Below are 24,660 nucleotides of genomic sequence, written 5' to 3'. Positions count from 1 at the left end.
ATACCGTCACCGTAACAACCCTGGTCAGGACTCCTGACTGCCGGTAATACGGTCACCGTAACAACCCTGGTCAGGACCCCTGACTGCCGGTAATACGGTCACCGTAACAACCCTGGTCAGGACCCCTGACTGCCGGTAATACGGTCACCGTAACAACCCTGGTCAGGACCCCTGACTGCCGGTAATACGGTCACTGTAACAACCCTGGTCAGGACCCCTGACTGCCGGTAATACCGTCACCGTAACAACCCTGGTCAGGACCCCTGACTGCCGGTAATACGGTCACTGTAACAACCCTGGTCAGGACCCCTGACTGCCGGTAATACCGTCACCGTAACAACCCTGGTCAGGATTCTCTCTGCTCAGTGCCCTCATCACTCACCGCTGTTATCAAATGGAAGTCAAACTATCCACAAGTTCTGACTGAGCTTATACAGCACATATACAGCGATGAGTCTCTCTCCGGTATTCATAAAAACATATAACGAGAAGCGCCACGCAATGTGTTTTGTGTGTGTGGGGGAAGTGTTTCGTAATGAGTCTCTCACAACGGAGCAAATTTAATTAAAAACGACACGTCGTGACCAAACAGCCACAGCATGATGGTAAACCCAGGGAGACCTTTCAGAACACCAGCACAGTGGTTACGAATAACATTACCCCAGACCAGTACAGACCAGTACAGACCAGTACACCATTACCCCAGACCACAGCATGATGGTAAACCCAGGGAGACCTTTCACAACACCAGCACAGTGGTTACGAATAACATTACCCCAGACCAGTACAGACCAGTACAGACCAGTACAGACCAGTGTACCATTACCCCAGACCACAGCATGATGGTAAACCCAGGGAGACCTTTCACAACACCAGCACAGTGGTTACGAATAACATTACCTCAGATCAGTACAGACCAGTACAGACCAGTGTACCATTACCCCAGACCAGTACAGACCAGTATACCATTACCCCAGACCACAGCATGATGGTAAACCCAGGGAGACCTTTCAGTACACCAGCACAGTGGTTACGAATAACATTACCCCAGACCAGTACAGACCAGTACAGACCAGTACAGACCAGTACAGACCAGTACAGACCAGTACCACCATTACCCCAGACCAGTACAGACCAGTACAGACCAGTATACCATTACCCCAGACCAGTACAGACCAGTATACCATTACCCCAGACCACAGCATGATGGTGAAAACCCAGGGAGACCTTTCAGTACACCAGCACAGTGGTTACGAATAACATTACCCCAGACCAGTACAGACCAGTACAGACTAGTGTACCATTACCCCAGACCAGTACAGACCAGTACAGACCAGTACAGACCAGTGTACCATTACCCCAGACCAGTACAGACCAGTACAGACCAGTATACCATTACCCCAGACCAGTACAGACCAGTGTACCATTACCCCAGACCAGTACAGACCAGTACAGACCAGTGTACCATTACCCCAGACCAGTACAGACCAGTACAGACCAGTACAGACCAGTACAGACCAGTATACCATTACCCCAGACCACAGCATGATGGTAAACCCAGGGAGACCTTTCAGAACACCAGCACAGTGGTTACGAATAACATTACCCCAGACCAGTACAGACCAGTACAGACCAGTACAGACCAGTGTACCATTACCCCAGACCACAGCATGATGGTAAACCCAGGGAGACCTTTCAGAACACCAGCACAGTGGATACGAATAACATTACCCGTACAGACCAGTACAGACCAGTACAGACCAGTGTACCATTACCCCAGACCAGTACAGACCAGTACAGACCAGTACAGACCAGTACAGACCAGTATACCATTACCCCAGACCACAGCATGATGGTAAACCCAGGGAGACCTTTCAGAACACCAGCACAGTGGTTACGAATAACATTACCCAGTACAGACCAGTACAGACCAGTATACCATTACCCCAGCAAGTTTCTCCTGACTTAAATGATTATCAGAGGGCCGTCACTCTACGTTTTAATGAAGTCAGTTCAATTGATACGAACCGATTCCGTTTGGCAGCAAACGGCTTCTCAAAAAAAAAAGAGATTAACAGGGACATAATTCCAGCAAGTAACAGAAGTTATTAAGGGATCCGATTGAGGAAAACAGTATTTTTCGCAGACCAGACGTCTCTCTGCTGGGATACGAGGACTCAAACCTCTTTGGTTGAAAACTCTCATCTACGGAAACATCATCTCTGGTTTAAGGATCAAGAGGATGACGGGAATGAGGCTGCATGGTGACCAGTAGGTATGGGGTTGGGTTCACACTTCACCTTTCACCTCCCGAGTGGGCGCAGCGGGGCTATCGGCACTGTATCTCAGTGCTAAGAGGCGTCGCTACAGACACCCTGGTTCGAATCCAGGCTGTAATCACAGTAGACTAAGGCACTGTATCTCAGTGCTAAGAGGCGTCACTACAGACACCCTGGTTCGAATCCAGGCTGTAATCACAGTAGTCTAAGGCACTGCATCTCAGTGCTAAGAGGCGTCACTACAGACACCCTTGTTCGAACCCAGGCTGTATCACAACCCTGCCCGGGATTGAGAGTCCCCTAGTGCCGACATATAATTGGCCCAGCGTCGTCCGGGGTTCGGCCCGGTGTAGGCCGGGTTTGGCCCAGCGTCGTCCGGGGTTCGGCCCGGTGTAGGCCGGGTTTGGCCCAGCGTCGTCCGGGGTTCGGCCCGGTGTAGACCGGGTTTGGCCCAGCGTCGTCCGGGGTTCGGCCCGGTGTAGACCGGGTTTGGCCCAGCGCCGTCCGTGGTTCGGCCCGGTGTAGGCCGGGTTTGGCACAGCGTCGTCCGGGGTTCAGCCCGGTGTAGACCGGGTTTGGCCCAGCGTCGTCCGGGGTTCAGCCCGGTGTAGGCCGGGTTTGGCACAGCGTCGTCCGGGGTTCAGCCCGGTGTAGACCGGGTTTGGCCCAGCGTCGTCCGGGGTTCGGCCCGGTGTAGGCCGGGTTTGGCCCAGCGTCGTCCGGGGTTCGGCCCGGTGTAGACCGGGTTTGGCCCAGCGTCGTCCGGGGTTCGGCCCGGTGTAGGCCGGGTTTGGCCCAGCGTCGTCCGTGGTTCGGCCCGGTGTAGGCCGGGTTTGGCCCAGCGTCGTCCGGGGTTCGGCCCGATGTAGACCGGGTTTGGCCCAGCGTCGTCCGTGGTTCGGCCCGGTGTAGGCCGGGTTTGGCCCAGCGTCGTCCGGGGTTCGGCCCGATGTAGACCGGGTTTGGCCCAGCGTCGTCCGGGGTTCGGCCCGGTGTAGGCCGGGTTTGGCCCAGCGTCGTCCGGGTTCGGCCCAGCGTCGTCCGGGGTTCGGCCCGGTGTAGGCCGGGTTTGGCCCAGCGTCGTCCGGGGTTCGGCCCGGTGTAGGCCGGGTTTGGCCCAGCGTCGTCCGGGGTTCGGCCCGGTGTAGGCCGTCCTTGTAAATAAACATTTTGTTCTTAACTGACTTGCCTCGTTAAATAAAGCTGACACACTCCAGGGTAGAAAAGTGCTCCATTCTTACCTCATTTGCACATACTGTATGTAACAGTATAGCTTCCGTCCCTCTCCTCGTCCCCCCCTACCTGGGCTCGAACCGGGGACCCTCTGCACACATCGACAACCCGGGGCTCGAACCGGGGACCCTCTGCACACATCGACATCCCGGGGCTCGAACCGGGGACCCTCTGCACACATCGACAACAGCCACCCTCGAAGCATCGTTACCCATCGCTCCACAAAAAGCCACGGCCCTTTGCAGAGCACAGGGGGAAACAACCACTTCAAGGTCTCAAGAGCGAGTGACGTCACCGATTGAAAACGCCATTAGCTATTAGCACCACCGCTAACTAGCTAGCCGTTTCACATCGGTGACATGCATATAGACTTTTCTGTGTTATTGTACGTTTGTATATGTGTAACTCTGTCGTTGTTGTTTGTGTCGCATTGCTTTGCTTTATTCTTGGCCAGGTCGCCGTTGTAAATGAGAACTTGTTCTCAACTGGCCTACCTGGTTAAATAAAGGTTAAATAAAGGTTAAATAAAGGTTAAATTAAGTAAAAAATGAATAAATAATACAAAGCTCCATTTACAATCTGGCGGGAGCATATGGCTCCACTTTCTTTGCAGAATGCTTCAGGAAACAGGGCTTCAGGAAACAGGGATTCAGGAAACAGGGCTTCAGGAAACAGGGCTTCAGGAAACAGGGCTTCAGGAAACAGGGATTCAGGAAACAGGGATTCAGGAAACAGGGATTCAGGAAACAGGGATTCAGGAAACAGGGATTCAGGAAACAGGGCTTCAGGAAACAGGGCTTTAGGAAACAGGGATTCAGGAAACAGGGCTTCAGGAAACAGGGCTTCAGGACACAGGGATTCAGGAAACAGGGCTTTAGGAAACAGGGCTTCAGGACACAGGGCTTCAGGAAACAGGGCTTCAGGAAACAGGGCTTTAGGGGATTCAGGAAACAGGGCTTCAGGAAACAGGGCTTCAGGAAACAGTGCTTTAGGAAACAGGGATTCAGGAAACAGGGCTTTAGGAAACAGGGATTCAGGAAACAGGGCTTCAGGAAACAGGGCTTCAGGAAACAGGGCTTCAGGAAACAGGGATTCAGGAAACAGGGCTTCAGGAAACAGGGCTTCAGGACACAGGGCTTCAGGAAACAGGGCTTCAGGAAACAGGGCTTTAGGAAACAGGGATTCAGGAAACAGGACTTTAGGAAACAGGGATTCAGGAAACAGGGATTCAGGAAACAGGGCTTCAGGAAACAGGGCTTCAGGAAACAGGGATTCAGGAAACAGTTCAGGAAACAGGGATTCAGGAAACAGGGTTTCAGGAAACAGGGCTTCAGGAAACAGGGCTTCAGGAAACAGGGCTTCAGGAAACAGGGCTTCAGGAAACAGGGATTCAGTAAACAGGGATTCAGGAAACAGGGATTCAGGAAACAGGACTTCAGGAAACAGGGCTTCAGGAAACAGGGATTCAGGAAACAGGGTTTCAGGAAACAGGACTTCAGGAAACAGGGCTTCAGGAAACAGGGGTTCAGGAAACAGGGTTTCAGGAAACAGGACTTCAGGAAACAGGGCTTCAGGAAACAGGGCTTCAGGAAACAGGGCTTCAGGAAACAGGGCTTTAGGAAACAGGGAAGGAAACAGTGCTTCAGGAAACAGGGCTTCAGGACACAGGGCTTCAGGAAACAGGGCTTCTACAGTGGACCAGTCAGTCAACTAGCAAGACATTGTTGTCATTTTATAACGGGTGATGATCAGCAGCAATAAGGGAGTAACTAACTGTCTCTCATAGTAGATGTGACTTCCTCTTTCAAACACAGCTAATAGCTAGTTAACGTTAGCCAAAGCAAGCTAGCTAGCTACTGTACTTAGTGAAACCCCTATGAGTAACACAGCTAATAGCTAACATTAGCCAAAGCAAGCTAGCTAGCTACTGTACTTAGTGAAACCCCTATGAGTAACACAGCTAATAGCTAACATTAGCCAAAACAAGCTAGCTAACTACTGAACTTAGTGAAACCCTTATGAGTAACACAGCTAATAACTAACTAACTAACTCTCAGCAGGAAGCTTGTCTCGTTGCCTGACAGAGAAAGCAGGAGATGTTCTGGTCCAGTTTTGGCAGCAGATATCTATGAGTTGGGTTCTCAACTCTGACATACTTTAACAATACATTTTAAAAAAGCAGGAACTCAGAGTTGCCGGGGCAACAAAACGGAGCCAGGAATAGACATGCTTGTTGAAAACTTCAACCAGCCGCACACCTCTCATTAGGACTGAGTGAGTGTGTGTGTGTGTGTGTGTGTGTTCTAACACCACAGACAGCTGGGCAGCTATGAGGTGTGTGAAGACCAGAGTGTGTGAATCACAGTTCATTTACTTTTTTGGGTTATAATATTTACACTGGAGAGTTCTGACCACCTACCTGGGAACAAACACTGCTTAGTGTCTGGCTAGAGGACACACACACACACACACACACACACACACACACACACACACACACACACACACACACACACACACACACACACACGCACACACGTATTCTCAAGAATGCAGAAATGCCGAGAGAGAAACATCTCCCATCATAGTAAAAGTGGGACCGTGACATTTAAAACAGTCCCTTTTTAAATCGTTTTTTCCTGTTTAAAAGACAATAAGAACAGTTTAACGTAAATTTCACAATGTACCTATAGTACCATTACTGGAGCTCAGTTCCACCTCGCAGTGGTTGGCATCTCCTTCTCATTTAACTTCTCAAAGTGTTACCATACAGGACTTTGCGGATGTCGCTTGCCTTTCTCTGACCAGCTACAGAACAGAACAGCTACAGACCAGACCAGCTACAGACCAGACCAGCTACAGACCAGACCAGCTACAGACCAGACCAGCTACCAATCGGGCCAGCTGCAGACCAGGCCAGCTACAGACCAGACCAGCTACAGACCAGCTACAGACCAGACCAGCTACAGACCAGACCAGCTACCAATCGGGCCAGCTACAGAACAGACCAGATACAGACCAGCTACAGACCAGACCAGCTACAGACCAGACCAGCTACAGACCAGCTACAGACCAGACCAGCTACAGACCAGACCAGCTACCACCCGGGCCAGCTACAGACCAGGCCAGCTACCAACCAGGCCAGCTACAGACCAGACCAGCTACAGACCAGAACAGCTACAGACCAGAACAGCTACAGACCAGACCAGCAACAGACCAGAACAGTAAAGAACAGCTACAGACCAGACCAGCTACAGACCAGACCAGCTACAGACCACCTACAGACCAGACCAGCTACAGACCAGACCAGCTACAGACCAGCTACAGACCAGAACAGCTACAGACCAGACCAGCTACAGACCAGCTACAGACCAGACAAGCTACAGATCAGACCAGCTACAGACCAGCTACAGACCAGACCAGCTACAGACCAGACCAGTTACAGACCAGACCAGCTACAGACCAGACCAGCTACAGACCAGACCAGCTACAGACCAGCTACAGACCAGACCAGCTACAGACCAGAACAGCTACAGACCAGAACAGCTACAGACCAGACCAGCTACAGACCAGAACATTTACAGACCAGACCAGCTACAGACCAGAACAGCTACAGACCAGCTACAGACCAGACCAGCTACAGAACAGCTACAGAACAGCTACAGACCAGCTACAGACCAGACCAGCTACAGACCAGACCAGCTACAGACCAGACCAGCTACAGAACAGCTACAGAACAGCTACAGACCAGCTACAGACCAGACCAGCTACAGACCAGACCAGCTACAGACCAGACCAGCTACAGAACAGACCAGCTACAGAACAGCTTCAGACCAGACCAGCTACAGACCAGACCAGCTACAGACCAGACCAGCTACAGAACAGCTACAGACCAGACCAGCTACAGACCAGACCCGCTACAGACCAGAACAGCTACAGACCAGACCAGTTACAGACCAGACCAGCTACAGACCAGCTACAGACCAGACCAGCTACAGACCAGCTACAGAACAGCTACAGAACAGCCACAGACCAGAACAGCTACAGACCAGACCAGCTACCCAACAGCTACAGACCAGAACAGCTACAGACCAGACCAGCTACAGACCAGCTACAGACCAGACAAGCTACAGACCAGACCAGCTACAGACCAGCTACAGACCAGACCAGCTACAGACCAGACCAGTTACAGACCAGACCAGCTACAGACCAGACCAGCTACAGACCAGACCAGCTACGGACCAGACCAGCTACAGACCAGCTACAGACCAGACCAGCTACAGACCAGAACAGCTACAGACCAGAACACCTACAAACCAGACCAGCTACAGACCAGAACAGTTACAGACCAGACCAGCTACAGACCAGAACAGCTACAGACCAGCTACAGACCAGACCAGCTACAGAACAGCTACAGAACAGCTACAGACCAGCTACAGACCAGACCAGCTACAGACCAGACCAGCTAGAGAACAGAACAGCTACAGAACAGCTTCAGACCAGACCAGCTACAGACCAGACCAGCTACAGAACAGCTACAGACCAGACCAGCTACAGACCAGACCAGCTACAGACCAGAACAGCTACAGACCAGACCAGTTACAGACCAGACCAGCTACAGAACAGACCAGCTACAGACCAGCTACAGACCAGACCAGCTACAGACCAGCTACAGAACAGCAACAGAACAGCTACAGACCAGAACAGCTACAGACCAGACCAGCTACCCAACAGCTACAGACCAGACCAGCTACAGACCAGACCAGCTACAGACCAGACCAGCTACAGACCAGACCAGCTACAGAACAGACCAGCTACAGACCAGCTACAGACCAGACCAGCTACAGACCAGCTACAGACCAGACCAGCTACACACCAGACCAGCTACAGAACAGCTACAGAACAGCTACAGACCAGACCAGCTACAGAACAGCTACAGACCGGCCAGACCAGCTACAGACTAGACCAGCTACAGAACAGACCAGTACACACCAGCTACAAACAGCAGTAAAGGATATGGGTTTAGAGACCAGTACAGACCAGAACAGACCAGCAGTAAAGGATATGAGTTACAGACCAGTACAGACCAGTACAGACCAGTACAGACCAGCAGTAAAGAATATGGGTGACAGACCAGCAGTAAATGATATGGGTTACAGACCAGTACAGACCAGTACAGACCAGCAGTAAAGGATATGGGTTACAGACCAGTACAGTAAAGGATATGGGTTACAGACCAGTACAGACCAGTACAGACCAGCAGCAGTAAAGGATATGGGTTACAGACCAGTACAGACCAGTACAGACCAGCAGTAAACAGACCAGTACAGACCAGCAGTAAAGGATATGGGTTACAGACCAGTACAGACCAGCAGTAAAGGATATGGGTTACAGACCAGTACAGACCAGTACAGACCAGTATAGACCAGCAGTAAAGGATATGGGTTACAGACCAGTACAGACCAGTACAGACCAGCAGTAAAGGATATGGGTTACAGACCAGTACATACCAGTACAGACCAGTACAGACCAGCAGTAAAGGATATGGGTTACAGACCGTGCGTAGACACCAGCTGCGAGGACGCGTCGTCTGTTTGATGCAGAAGAAGACTACGGGGGCGAGGGCTGGATATGGCTGCTGCTCCTCCTCTTCAGACAGCAGGTCCACTGGGTCTACCGGCTCCGTTACCGGCTCCGTTACTGGCTCCCTCCTCACGTTACCGAACACACCACCACCACTACTACCGCCGGTAACGACAACGGGAGGCCCCGGGACACAACGGGCAGCTACTCCTGCACCTTCCTCCTCCCTTTCCTCCTCCTCTTCCTCCTCCTCCGGCCCTGGACTCCATGTGCTGCTGCCTCCCTCCTCTTCCTCATCATCATCAGGGAAGCCGATGTCGTGGTGGTGACGTCTCGGTGGGTTGTGTTCCCGGTAAAACGGTGATGGGTGTGGGTTGTGTTCCTGGTAAAATGGAGCCGGTATGAGAACCCTCACCTCTCCGTCACGGCATCGCCTTTCCTCCCCTCCCTGCTGGACGTTGAGGGCAGGAGTGAGGGTGAGGATGGGGGTGGTGGTAGAGGAGGTGGGGGTGGGGGTAGAGGGGGTGGGGGTAGAGGAGGTGGGGGTGTAGAGGAAGCGGACTCTCCCCTCGCCATCAGTCATGATAGAGAGCCAGGTAGAGCCACCCTGGGGGGAGGAGTAAGGGAGATGGGGCAGAAAGAAAGGGAGGTGGAGAGATGGAGAGAGAGGAGGGGGAGGGAGGGAAGAGGAAGAGGAAGAGAGGAAGTGGAGGAGGAGGAAGAGAGGAAGAGATGAGAAGAAGAGAGGAGAGGAAGAGGAGGAGAGGAAGAAAGGAAGAGAGGAGGAGGAAGAGAGGAGAGGAGGAGGAGGAGAGGAAGAATGGAAGAGGGGAGAGGAGGAAGAGAGGAGAGGAAGAGGAGGAGAGGATGAAAGGAAGAGGAGGAGAGGAGGAAGAGAGGAGAGGAAGAGGAGGAGAGGAGGAAGAGAGGAGAGGAAGAGGAGGAGAGGAAGATCACAAGACACTGGTTAAAAAAACCTCCCTTCCTATAGGCAGAAACCCAAACATGAAGTACCTGTGCAAAGGTAATTTCAACCCTGGTCTGACCAATCGGAAAACATGCTTCAAGATGTTCCCGGGTACCCTCTGAGAATAACATACACAAATTCATGGATACGGTGACTGAGTTCATCAGGAAGTGTATTATATGAGATGTTGTATCCACTGTGACTATTAAAACCTACCCAAACCAGAAACCACGGATAGACGTCAGCATTCGCGCAAAACTGAAAGTGTGAACCACCGCACCACCGCCGATTACAAACAGTGTAGTTATTCCCTCCGTAAGGCAATCAAACAGGCAAAATGTCAGTATAGAGACAAAGTGGAGTAGCAATTCAACAGCTCAGACATGAGACGTATGTGGCAGGGTCTACAGACAATCACAGACTACAAAGGGGAAAACCAGCCATGTGGTGGACACTGACGTCTTGCTCCCGGACAAGCTAAACACCTTCTTCGCCCGCTTTGAGGATAACGCAGTACCATCGACGCGGGGCGCTCCCAAGGAATGTGGGCTCTCCTGCTCTGTGGCCGAGGTGAGTAAGACGTTTAAGAGTGTTGACCCTCGCAAGGCTGCCGGCCCAGAGGGTATCCCTAGCCGCGTCCTCAGAGCATGCGCAGACCAGCTGGCTGGAGTGTTTACGGACATATTCAATCGCTCCCTATCCCACTCTGCTCTTCCCACATGCTTCAAGGTGGTCACCATTGTTCCTGTAGCCAAGAAGGCAAAGGTAACTGAACTAAATGACTATCGACCTGAGGCACTCACTTCTGTCATCATGAAGTGCTTTGAGAGACTAGTCAAAGAACATATCACCTCCAGCCTACCTGACATCCTAGACCCACTCCAATTTTGCTTACCGCCCCAATAGATTCACAGACGACGAAATCTCCCTCACACTGCACACTGCCCTAACCCATTTGGACAAGAGGAATACCTATGTAAGAATGCTGTTCATTCACTATAGCTCAGCATTCAACACCATAGTACCCTCCAAACTCATCATTAAGCTTGAGACCCTGGATCTTGACCCCGCCCTGTGCAACTGGGTCCTGGACTTCCTGACGGGCCACCTGCCGAGGTGGTGAAGGTAGGAAACAACTCCTCCACTTCGCTGATCCTCAACACTGGGGCCCCGCAAGGGTGCGTGCTCAGCCCTCTCCTGTACTCCCTGTTCACCCATGACTGCATGGCCATGCACGCCTCCAACTCAATCATCAAGTTTGCAGATGACACAACAGTAGTAAGCCTGATTACCAACAATGACAAGACAGCCTACAGAGAGGAGGTGAGGGCCTTCAGAGAGTGGTGCCAGGAAAATAACCTCTCACTCAACATCAACAAAACAAAGGAGCTGCTCATGGACTTCAGGGAACAGCAGAGGGAGCACCCCCCTATCCACATCGACGGGACGGCAGTGGAGAAGGTAGAAAGTTTTAAGGTCCTCTGCGTACACATCACTGACAATCTGAATTGGTCCACCCACACAGACAGCGTTGTGAAGGTGCAGCAACACCTCTTCAACCTCAGGAGGCTGAAAAATAAATTGGTTTAGCCCCTAAAACCCTCACAAACTTTTACAGATGCACAATTCAGAGGCATCCTGTCGGGCTGTATCACCACCTGGTACGGCAACTGCACCGCCTGCAACCGCAGGGCTCTCCACAGGGTGGTGAGGTCTGCCCAACGCATCACAGTGGGCAAACTACCTGCCCTCTAGAACACCTACACCACCCGAAGTCACAGGAAGGCCAAAAAGATCATCAAGGACAACAACCACCCGAGCCACGGACAGTTCACCCAGCTATCATCCAGAAGGCGAGGTCAGTACAGGTGCATCAAAGCTGGGACCGAGAGACTGAAAAACAGCTTCTATTTGAAAGAAAAGGAAAGGGGGATACCTAGTCACCTAGGCCATCAGACTGCCACCTGGTTACGCAACCCTGCAGCTTAGAGCTGACTTGAAATCACTGGTCACTTTAATAATGGAGGTGTCGCCCATCTTCCACGATTATCCCCTGTGTATTTATACCTGTGTTCTCTGTTTGTCTGTGGCCAGTTTGTTTTGTTTGTGAAACAAGCGTTTCTTCCCCTGTTTCCCTGCTCCTGTTTTCGAGTCCTTCCCGGTTTTGACCGTTCTGCCAGTTCTGCCTGGCCTAACCCTGAGCCTGCCTGGTAACAGTGTGCACTTCAGCCTGCCTGGCCTAACCCTGAGCCTGCCTGGTAACAGTGTGCACTTCAGCCTGCCTGGCCTAACCCTGAGCCTGCCTGGTAACAGTGTGCACTTCAGCCTGCCTAGCCTAACCCTGAGCCTGCCTGGTAACAGTGTGCACTTCAGCCTGCCTAGCCTAACCCTGAGCCTGCCTGGTAACAGTGTGCACTTCAGTCACACTCAAGGTACTAAACGATATCATAACCGCCATCGATAAAAGACAATACTGTGCGGCTGTATTCATCAACCAGGCCAAGGCTTTCGACTCTGTCAATCACCATATTCTCATCGGCAGACTCAACAGCCTTGGTTTCTCAAATGACTTCCTCGCCTGGTTCACCAACTACTTCTCAGACAGAGTTCAGTGTGTCAAATCGGAGGGCCTGTTGTCCGGACCTCTGGCAGTCTTTACGGGGGTGCCACAGGGTTCAATTCTCGGGCCGAGGCTTTTCTCTGTATATATCAACGATGTCGCTCTTGCTGCAGGTGATTCTCTGATCCACCTCTACGCAGACGACACCATTCTGTATACATCTGGCCCTTCATTGGACACTGTGTTAACTAACTTCCAAATGAGCTTCAATGCCATACAACTCTCCTTCCGTGGCCTCTAACAGCTCTTAAATACAAGTAAACCAAGTAAACCTAAATGTGTGCTCTTCAACCGATCGCTGCCCGCACCTGCCTGCCCGTCCAGCATCACTACTCTGGACAGTTCTAACTTAGAATATGTGGACAACTACAAATATGTGGACATCTATAAGTACCTAGGTGTCTGGCTAGACTGTAAACTCTCCTTCCAGACTCATATTAAACATCTCCAATCCAAAATTAAATCTATAATCGGCTTCCTATTTCGCAACAAAGCCTCCTTCATTCATGCTGCCAAACATACCCTCATAAAACTGACTATCCTACCGATCCTTGACTTGGCGATGTCATTTACAAAAAACCTTCCTATACTCTACTCAGCAAACTGGGTGCAGTCTATCACAGTGCCATCCGTTTTGTCACCAAAGCCCCATACACTACCCACCACTGCAACCTGTATGCTCTAGTCGGCTGGCCCTCGCTTCATATTCATCGCCAGACCCACTGGCTCCAGGTCATCTATAAGTCCTTGCTATGTAAAGCCCCACCTTATCTCAGCTCACTGGTCACCATAGCAAAACCCACCTGTAGCACACACTCCAGCAGGTATATTTCACTGGTCACCCCAAAGCTAGCACCTCCTTTGGCCGCCTTTCCTTACAGTTCTCTGCTGCCAGTGACTGGAACGATTTACAAAATCGCTGAAGCTGGAGACTTATATTTTCCTCACTAACTTTAAACATCAGCTATCTGAGCAGCTAACCGATTGCTGCAGCTGTACATAGTCCATCTGTAAATAGCCCACCCAATCTACCTACCTCATCCCCATACTGTTTTTATTTACTTTGCTGCTCTTTTGCACACCAGTACCTCTACTTGCGCATCATCATCTACTCATCTATCACTCCAGTGTTAATTTGCTAAATTGTAATTACTTTGCTACTATGGCCTATTTATTGCCTTACCTCCTCACGCCATTTGCACACACTGTATATAGTCTTTCTGTTTTTTATTGGGTTATTGACTGTACGCTTGTTTATTCCATGTGTAACTCTGTGTTGTTGTTTGTGTCACACTGCTTTCCTTTATCTTGGCCAGGTCGCAGGTTGTAAATGAGAATTTGTTCTCAACCGGCCTACCTGGTTAAATAAAGGTGTTCTCAACTAGCCTACCTGGTTAAATAAAGGTGTTCTCAACTAGCCTACCTGGTTAAATAAAGGTGTTCTCAACTAGCCTACCCGGTTAAATAAAGGTGTTCTCAACTGGCCTACCTGGTTAAATAAAGGTGTTCTCAACTGGCCTACCTGGTTAAATAAAGGTGAAATAAAACTGGTTAATTAAACAAAAGTGAAATAAATCATTGAAAAAAAAAACTTACCCCACCTCAGTGGATTATTGACCCCTGACCTGCCTTTGACCCTGAGCCTGCCTGCTGGTCTGGTACCTTTCCACCCTCAGTGGATTATTGACCCCTGACCTGCCTTTGACCTGTCATTTGCCTGCCTATGTTTTAGAAAAAAAAACGTTTTGTTTCTTCGACACCATTTGCATCTGGGTCATACCTGAAACGTGATATTAATAATGTTTACATACTGCTTTACTCATTATGTATATACTGTAATCTACCGTATTCTAATGCCACTCCGACGTCGCTCAGTCTAATATTTATATATGTATTAATTACATGATTTAACTTTCAGATGTATGTGTGTGTGTATTGTTGTGAATTGTTAGATATGCACTGTTGGAGCTAGGAACACCAAGCATTTCACACCCGCAATAACATCTCATAAATATATGGACCAATAACATTTGATTTGATTTATAGATTTGATTTGATTTATTAGACCCGGAGTCTGTTTTGCTGAAGATACAGCAAGATTTCTATAAACCATATTAGACCCGGAGTCTGTGTTGCTGAAGAGGAGTCTGTGTTGCTGTGTTTGAGTCGTGGCTAATGGAGGAGTAAAGCGCATTTTACACCGCCTGCTCTTCTAGAACCAGTGCGGTTATGATGAGAACCACTAATATTTACTCTCTATCGATAAGGAGCTGTATCAAACCAGAGAGAGAGACTTTAACATCTCAGTAATATCGATATTCAATTAAGAAGCGAATATAATTCATCACTTGTGGTTTCGAAAGACGATCCATTTAAAAAAAAGTATCTCAATAATGGGAACCATAAACTGAAGTGTTCATTTAAACAAACCTGATCGATATAGACAGAGAGATGATTGACGCATGTGATCAATCTGATTAGACCTACCTTATCGATATGGAATTACAAGTTCCCTGAAGCATGTCCGTGACTTGCCGTGTAGCGGGAGCACCAAACCCTGCTCTGATGTCCAGCTTTTCTTTCTCTCTTTCTCTCTATCTTCTCCTTGTACTTCCTCTCCCTATTTCATTTCACGTTTTTTTTCTCGAGATGAAGAATAATCCAAAGAGGCAAAAACAAAAAAAAACAGAACGGAAGAGAAGTGGTACCGTCACCGTGTGAGTTAGTTCGTGGGCGCCGTGTAGGAGAAAATAATATCCATCAACGATCAAGCGGAGAGAGAGAAAAACCCACGCGTCCGTTTCTGTTGGAGCTCCGTGATGTTCTGACAAGGCAAACTTCAGCTCCACCAGGGGAGGGGGGCTCTGACACGTGACGCCGCCGGTAGTACGGACACACACACACACACACACACACAGTCCGCAGTAGCATCATCACCAGTAAGACAGTATGTAATACTGGCGCTATAAATGTTGTATTAGTGTAGTCTCACTGTTAAACTAAACCATTCTAATACAGTACAGTACGGCTCAGATTCATTCGTAGTAGACAGGCTGAACGTTTATGGTCTACATTATAGCCAATTACGCACGTAGAAACTACGTCTATGTTTACTCGCTATGCGTCTCTGACAGTAACTTATTGGATAGGACTGGGGTGTTGGAACGTGTGTGACGGAGCCGGAGCTTGTCTCGTTATAAAGAAGAAGAAAAGGGTTAAAAAGATAAATATATATTTTTTTTAATCGTTAATTTTTTATTATGAATAAATACGTTTACATTAAAACATTATGAATATTCAAAATGGATAAAACAAGGGAAAAAAAGACAAACGAATAGGAGGGCTACACATGTACAACACACTTCCTTCCTGTCTTCCTAAGTGGCTCTCACACATTCACCTGCCCTGATCCAGCAGACCAAAACACACAAAATTACACTGAACGGGATGAGATCTCCACCTTTACCTGCCCCGGATCCAGCAGACCAAGAGGGGCGGGAAGCTATATACTGTTACATTTGTTTAATGATCCCTTCTCAGCCTCTCCATCTTTCTGCTCGTTGTTATCATGTTCCGAGTTTCTGTTATAAAACATGGAACGAACAACAACATTTGTCATATCAGTCACATCAGTGTGTCAGTTATTACAGGTTAGTGTGCGTTGTCTTATTACGAATGGGGGTTGCCGTCTCTGTCTCTCTCTCTCCGTCAGCGGCAGAAGGATCGGCCCCGTGGCTCAAGGCTCCTTCCATGGCCTAGGATCAGAAACTGGCTTGACAACGACACGGTCAGACAGACACATGAGAAAACTGAGGTTAATTGAAACCGGTCGGGGGGGGGTGTGTGACGGTCTGTATTAAAAATCAAAATTTAGACTTTTAAATCCGAACATACAAATTCGGTTTGGATCTCAGTGCTAAAGCGGAACCAAAATAAGACGTTATTAGGATGGATGGATCATTGTATAACAGTTTCCTGTGTTTTTTATGCCCTTTATATTGTTAAAGGAAAACGTTAACCTAAAAACTATAATTTGGGGTTTTTCGTTAGTCCATTGTTGACAGACATAGACCCCAAATGTCAACCTTGTCAGCAATCAAGTTTTCAAGACATGTCACTTTAGAAATACAGAAATCATCCCTATATTGTAAATCATCCGTATATTGTAAATCATCCCTATATTGTAATAAATCATCCCTATATTGTAAATCATCCCTATATTGTAATAAATCATCCCTATATTGTAATAAATCATCCCTACATTTTAAATCATCCCTATATTGTAATAAATCATCCCTATATTGTAATAAATCATCCCTATATTGTAAATCATCCGTATATTGTAAATCATCCCTATATTGTAATAAATCATCCCTATATTGTAAATCATCCCTATATTGTAATAAATCATCCGTATATTGTAAATCATCCGTATATTGTAAAAATCATCCCTATATTGTAAATCATCCCTACATTGTAATCATCCCTATATTGTAAATCATCCCTATATTGTAAATCATCCCTATATTGTAAAAATCATCCCTATATTGTAAATCATCCGTATATTGTAATAAATCATCCCTATATTGTAAATCATCCCTACATTGTAATAAATCATCCCTATATTGTAAATCATCCCTACATTGTAATAAATCATCCCTATATTGTAAATCATCCCTATATTGTAAATCATCCCTATATTGTAATAAATCATCCTATATTGTAAATCATCCCTACATTGTAATAAATCATCCCTATATTGTAAATCATCCCTATATTGTAAATCATCCCTATATTGTAAATCATCCCTAAATCATTGTAAATCATCCCTAATCATCCCTACATTGTAAATCATCCCTATATTGTAATAAATCATCCCTATATTGTAAATCATCCCTATATTGTAATAAATCATCCCTATATTGTAATAAATCATCCCTATTTTAAATCATCCCTATATTGTAATAAATCATCCTATATTGTAATAAATCATCCCTATATTGTAAATCATCCCTATATTGTAAATCATCCCTATATTGTAATAAATCATCCCTATATTGTAAATCATCCCTATATTGTAATAAATCATCCGTATATTGTAAATCATCCGTATATTGTAATAAATCATCCCTATATTGTAAATCATCCCTACATTGTAATAAATCATCCCTATATTGTAAATCATCCCTATATTGTAAATCATCCGTATATTGTAATAAATCATCCCTATATTGTAAATCATCCCTATATTGTAAATCATCCCTATATTGTAAATCATCCCTACATTGTAAATCATCCCTATATTGTAAATCATCCCTATATTGTAATAAATCATCCCTACATTGTAAATCATCCCTATATTGTAAATCATCCGTATATTGTAATAAATCATCCCTATATTGTAAATCATCCCTATATTGTAATAAATCATCCCTACATTGTAAATCATCCCTATATTGTAAATCATCCCTATATTGTAAATCATCCCTATATTGTAAATCATCCCTATATTGTAAATCATCCCTACATTGTAAATCATCCCTACATTGTAAATCATCCCTATATTGTAATAAATCATCCCTATATTGTAAATCATCCCTATATTGTAATAAATCATCCCTATAATAAATCATCCCTACATTTTAAATCATCCCTATATTGTAATAAATCATCCCTATATTGTAATAAATCATCCCTATATTGTAAATCATCCGTATATTGTAAATCATCCCTATATTGTAATAAATCATCCCTATATTGTAAATCATCCCTATATTGTAATAAATCATCCGTATATTGTAAATCATCCGTATATTGTAATAAATCATCCCTATATTGTAAATCATCCCTACATTGTAATAAATCATCCCTATATTGTAAATCATCCCTATATTGTAAATCATCCCTATATTGTAATAAATCATCCCTATCCGTATTTGTAATAAATCATCCCTATATTGTAAATCATCCCTACATTGTAATAAATCATCCCTATATTGTAAATCATCCCTACATTGTAATAAATCATCCCTATATTGTAAATCATCCGTATATTGTAAATCATCCCTATATTGTAAATCAAATCATCCCTATATTGTAAATCATCCCTACATTGTAAATAAATCATCCCTATATTCCCTATATTGTAATAAATCATCCCTATAAATCATGTAAAAATCATCCCTACATTGTAAATCATCCCTATATTGTAAATCATCCCTATATTGTAATAAATCATCCCTATATTGTAATAAATCATCCCTATATCCCTGTGTAAAAATCATCCCTATATTGTAAATCATTGTAAAAATCATCCCTATATTGTAAATCATCCCTATATTGTAATAAATCATCCCTATATTGTAAATCATCCCTATATTGTAAATCATCCCTATATTGTAAATCATCCCTACATTGTAAATCATCCCTACATTGTAAATCATCCCTACATTGTAAATCATCCCTATATTGTAAAAATCATCCCTATATTGTAATAAATCATCCCTACATTGTAAATCATCCCTATATTGTAAATCATCCCTATATTGTAATAAATCATCCCTATATTGTAATAAATCATCCCCATATTGTAATAAATCATCCCTATTTGATTCCTACATTGTAATAAATCATCCCTACATTGTAATAAATCATCCCTATATTGTAAATCATCCCTACATTGTAAAAATCATCCCTAAATCATCCGTATATTGTAATAAATCATCCCTACATTGTAAATCATCCCTATATTGTAATAAATCATCCCTACATTGTAAATCATCCCTATATTGTAATAAATCATCCCTATATTGTAATAAATCATCCCTATATTGTAATAAATCATCCCTACATTGTAAATCATCCCTATATTGTATGATATTACATGACAGGAAATGCATCATATGGAGATGATTTCTGTATTTTGAACGGTACCTACTGTATCTGTTTGTGGACTTAAATGAATGATATCTATATGTACCCATTGATTCTAAATGAATGATATCTATATATACCCATTGATTCTAAATGAATGATATCTATATATACCCATTGATTCTAAATTAATGATATCTATATGTACCCATTGATTCTAAATGAATGATATCTATATATACCCATTGATTCTAAATGAATGATATCTATATATACCCATTGATTCTAAATTAATGATATCTATATGTACCCATTGATTCTAAATGAATGATATCTATATATACCCATTGATTCTAAATGAATGATATCTATATGTACCCATCTATAATGATATCTATACCCATTGATTCTAAATTAATGATATCTATATGTACCCATTGATTCTAAATTAATGATATCTATATATACCCATTGATTCTAAATTAATGATATGTACCCATTGATTCTAAATTAATGATATCTATATATCTATATATACCCATTGATTCTAAATGAATGATATCTATATATACCCATTGATTCTAAATTAATGATATCTATATATCTATATATACCCATATTCTAAATTAATGATATCTATATATCTATATGTACCCATTGATTCTAAATTAATGATATCTATATATATATCCCATTGATTCTAAATTAATGATATCTATATATACCCATTGATTCTAAATTAATGATATCTATATATACCCATTGATTCTAAATTAATGATATTCTAAATGAATGATATCTATATATACCCATTGATTCTAAATTAATGATATCTATATATCTATATATACCCATTGATTCTAAATTAATGATATCTATCTATATATACCCATACTAAATTAATGATATCTGATTCTAAATTAATGATATCTATATGTACCCATTGATTCTAAATTAATGATATCTATAAATTGAATGATATCTATATCTATACCTAAATTGATTCTAAATTAATGATATCTATATATCTATATATACCCATTGATTCTAAATTAATGATATCTATATGTACCCATTGATTCTAAATTAATGATATCTATATATACCCATTGATTCTAAATTAATGATATCTATATATACCCATTGATTCTAAATTAATGATATCTATATATACCCATTGATTCTAAATTAATGATATCTATATATACCCATTGATTCTAAATTAATGATATCTATATATACCCATTGATTCTAAATTAATGATATCTATATGTACCCATTGATTCTAAATTAATGATATCTATATATACCCATTGATTCTAAATTAATGATATCTATATGTATTCTAAATTAATGATATCCCATTGATTCTAAATTAATGATATCTATATATACCCCCATTGATTCTAAATTAATGATTCTAAATTAATGATATCTATATATCTATATATACCCATTGATTCTAAATTAATGATATCTATATATACCCATTGATTCTAAATTAATGATATCTATATATACCCATTGATTCTAAATTAATGATATCCATTGATTCTAAATTAATGATATCTATATATCTATATATACCCATTGATTCTAAATTAATGATATCTATATATACCCATTGATTCTATTAATGATATCTATATATTCTAAATTAATGATATCTATACCCATTGATTCTAAATTAATGATATCTATATATACCCATTGATTCTAAATTAATGATATCTATATATACCCATTGATTCTAAATTAATGATATCTATATATCCCCATTGATTCTAAATTAATATATCTATATATTGATTCTATATGTACCCAATTCTAAATTAATGATTGATCTATATATACCCATTGATTCTAAATTAATGATATCTATATATCCCATTGATTCTAAATAATACTATATATACCCATTGATTCTAAATTAATGATATCTATATATATTCCTATATATACCCATTGATTCTAAATTAATGATTCTAAATTAATGATATCTATATATCTATATATACCCATTGATTCTAAATTAATGATATCTATATATCTATAAATTATACCCATTGATTCTAAATTAATGATATCTATATATACCCATTGATTCTAAATTAATGATATCTATATATCTATATATACCCATTGATTCTAAATTAATGATATCTATATATACCATTGATTCTAAATTATATATATATTCTAAATTAATATACATACCCATTGATTCTAAATTAATGATATCTATCTATATATTCTAAATTAATGATATCTATACCCCATTGATTCTAAATTAATGATATCTATATATTGATTATCTAATACCCATTGATTCTAAATTAATGATATCTATATATCTATATATACCCATTGATTCTAAATTAATGATATCTATACATACCCATTGATTATAAATTAATGATATCTATATATCTATATATACCCATTGATTCTAAATTAATGATATCTATACATACCCATTGATTCTAAATTAATGATATCTATATATACCCATTGATTCTAAATTAATGATATCTATATATCTATATATACCCATTGATTCTAAATTAATGATATCTATATATCTATATATATATACCCATTGATTCTAAATTAATGGGTAGATATATGGTTTAGTTAACAGTGAGTCTAACAGAGAATGGTTTCGTTAACAGTGTGAGCCACTAGTCAACTGGCCTTGGTATGTGTGTGTGTGTGTCCATTCTCAGCTGTGAGCATCAGACAGTAGACTGCTGACAAAACAAACACACCCCTCCACCTCTCTCAAAACACCACCTGTCTCTCTTTCTCTCACTCTTCCACCCCCATCCTCCTTCTGTCTGTCTCTCTCTCTGTCTGGCCCTTTGAATCTCTCTCTCTCCATCTCTCTCTCTCTCTCTCTCTCTCTCTCTCTCTCTCTCTCTCTCTCTCTCTCTCTCTCTCTCTCTCTCTCTCTCTCTCTCTCTCCATATCCCTCTCTCTCTCTCTCTCTCCCTCTCTCCCCATCCCTCCATCCTCCACCTGTCTCATCTGCTCCCCTCCCTGGTCTGGAATGTGGAAACCCAAGCCCTCTTGCCCCCTGATGCCCCTCCGCATAGTTCCCAATGGCTCCAGAATGGCTCCTCCAAGGCCCCAGCACGGCAGCGCTCCAGTACTGTGTTGCCGTAGTAACCGATGGCTCCTGGTTGGCTCCAGAATGGCTCCTCCAAGGCCCCAGCACGGCAGCGCTCCAGTACTGTGTTGCCGTAGTAACCGATGGCTCCTGGTTGGCTCCAGAATGGCTCCTCCAAGGCCCCAGCACGGCAGAGCTCCTGTACTGTGTTTCCTTAGGAACCGATGGCTCCTGGTTGGCTCCAGAATGGCTCCTCCAAGGCCCCAGCACGGCAGAGCTCCTGTACTGTGTTTCCTTAGTAACAGCTGGTATCTTTACTCTCTCCTGTGTCGTGGTAATAATCCGGTTCCCATTTGATAACTGCAGAGATCAACAGCTCTGTATTAGCAGGGAGCTAATATACATTAGAACATGCTAGCTAGCTGCAGAGATCAACAGCTCTGTATTAGCAGGGAGCTAATATACATTTAGAGCATGCTAGCTAGATGCAGAGAACAACAACTCTGTATTAGCAGGGAGCTAATATGACCGACAGCCCTACTGCCCTACTGCCTACAGCCCTACATCCCTACTGCCTACAGCCCTACTGCCCTACAGCCCTACTGCCTACAGCCCTATTGCCCTACTGCCTTACTGCCTACAGCCCTACTGCCTGCAGCCCTGCTTCCTACAGCCCTACTGCCTGTAGCCCTGCTTCCTACAGCCCTACTGCCTGCAGCCCTGCTTCCTACAGCCCTACAGCCCTACTGCCTACAGCTCTACTGCCTACAGCCCTACTGCCCTACTGCCCTACTGCCTACAGCCCTACTGCCCTACTGCCTACTGCCCTACTGTCTACAGCCTACTGCCCTACTGCCCTACTGTCCTACTGCCTACAGCCTACTGCATGCAGCCCTGCATCCTACAGCCCTACTGCCTGCAGCCCTGCTTCCTACAGCCCTACTGCCTACTGCCTACAGCCCTACAGCCCTACTGCCCTACTGCCTACAGCCTACTGCCTACTGCCTACTGCCCTACTGTCTACAGCCCTACAGCCCACAGCCTACAGCCCTACTGACCTATAGCCATACTGCCTACAGCCCTACTGCCCTACAGCCCTACAGCCTACTGCCTACAGCCCCACTGCCTACAGCCCTACAGCCCTACTTCCCTACTGCCCTACAGCCCTACTGCCCTACAGCCCTACTGCCCTACTGTCTACAGCCCTACAGCCCTACTGCCCTACTGCCTACAGCCCTAATGCATACTGCCTATGCATATTCTGCATATTCTTGGTCGTACTGATGGTGAGTTGACGCTGATCTTATATTCAGTAGTTCTTCTCGGCTGTATGTAAAGAAACCTAAGATGACCTGGGGGAACTCAAATCCTTCTGTTCACCTGATTTAGAATTCCTCACAATCAAATGTAGACCGCATTATCTACCAAGAGAATTCTCTTCGATTATAATCACAGCCGTATATATCCCCCCCCAAGCAGACACATCGATGGCTCTGAACGAACTTTATTTAACTCTCTGCAAACTGGAAACGATTTATCCGGAGGCTGCATTCATTGTAGCTGGGGATTTTAACAAGGCTAATCTGAAAACAAGACTCCTAAATTTTATCAGCATATCGATTGCGCAACCAGGGGTGGAAAGACCCTGGATCATTGTTACTCTAACTTCCGCGACGCATATAAGGCCCTGCCCCGCCCCCTTTCGGAAAAGCTGACCACGACTCCATTTTGTTGATCCCTGCCTACAGACAGAAACTAAAACAAGAAGCTCCCACGCTGAGGTCTGTCCAACGCTGGTCCGACCAAGCTGACTCCACACTCCAAGACTGCTTCCATCACGTGGACTGGGAGATGTTTCGTATTGCGTCAGACAACAACATTGACGAATACGCTGATACGGTGTGCGAGTACATTAGAACGTGCGTTGAAGATGTCGTTCCCATAGCAACGATTAAAACATTCCCTAACCAGAAACCGTGGATTGATGGCAGCATTC

General features: G+C 44.2%; 1 protein-coding gene across 1 annotated transcript in view; it reads right to left on the bottom strand.

Moving 5' to 3' along the window:
* Positions 1 to 15,496, bottom strand: part of LOC121843570 — a 21,470-nt gene extending 5,974 nt beyond the window's left edge. Inside the window, exons 1-2 of the mRNA XM_042313299.1 lie at positions 15,170 to 15,496; positions 8,919 to 9,702 (exon numbers count right to left, since the gene is read on the bottom strand). Coding sequence (XP_042169233.1) covers positions 8,919 to 9,678 — 760 coding nt within the window. The 5' untranslated portion in view covers positions 9,679 to 9,702; positions 15,170 to 15,496. The remainder of the gene's footprint in view (positions 1 to 8,918; positions 9,703 to 15,169) is intronic.
* Between the last annotated feature and the right edge of the window lie 9,164 nt (positions 15,497 to 24,660).

This window comes from Oncorhynchus tshawytscha, unplaced genomic scaffold (assembly GCF_018296145.1).
Source record: "Oncorhynchus tshawytscha isolate Ot180627B unplaced genomic scaffold, Otsh_v2.0 Un_contig_1286_pilon_pilon, whole genome shotgun sequence".
In the NCBI taxonomy this organism is placed as follows: domain Eukaryota; kingdom Metazoa; phylum Chordata; class Actinopteri; order Salmoniformes; family Salmonidae; genus Oncorhynchus; species Oncorhynchus tshawytscha.
This window is presented reverse-complemented; position numbering and strand designations above follow the sequence as displayed.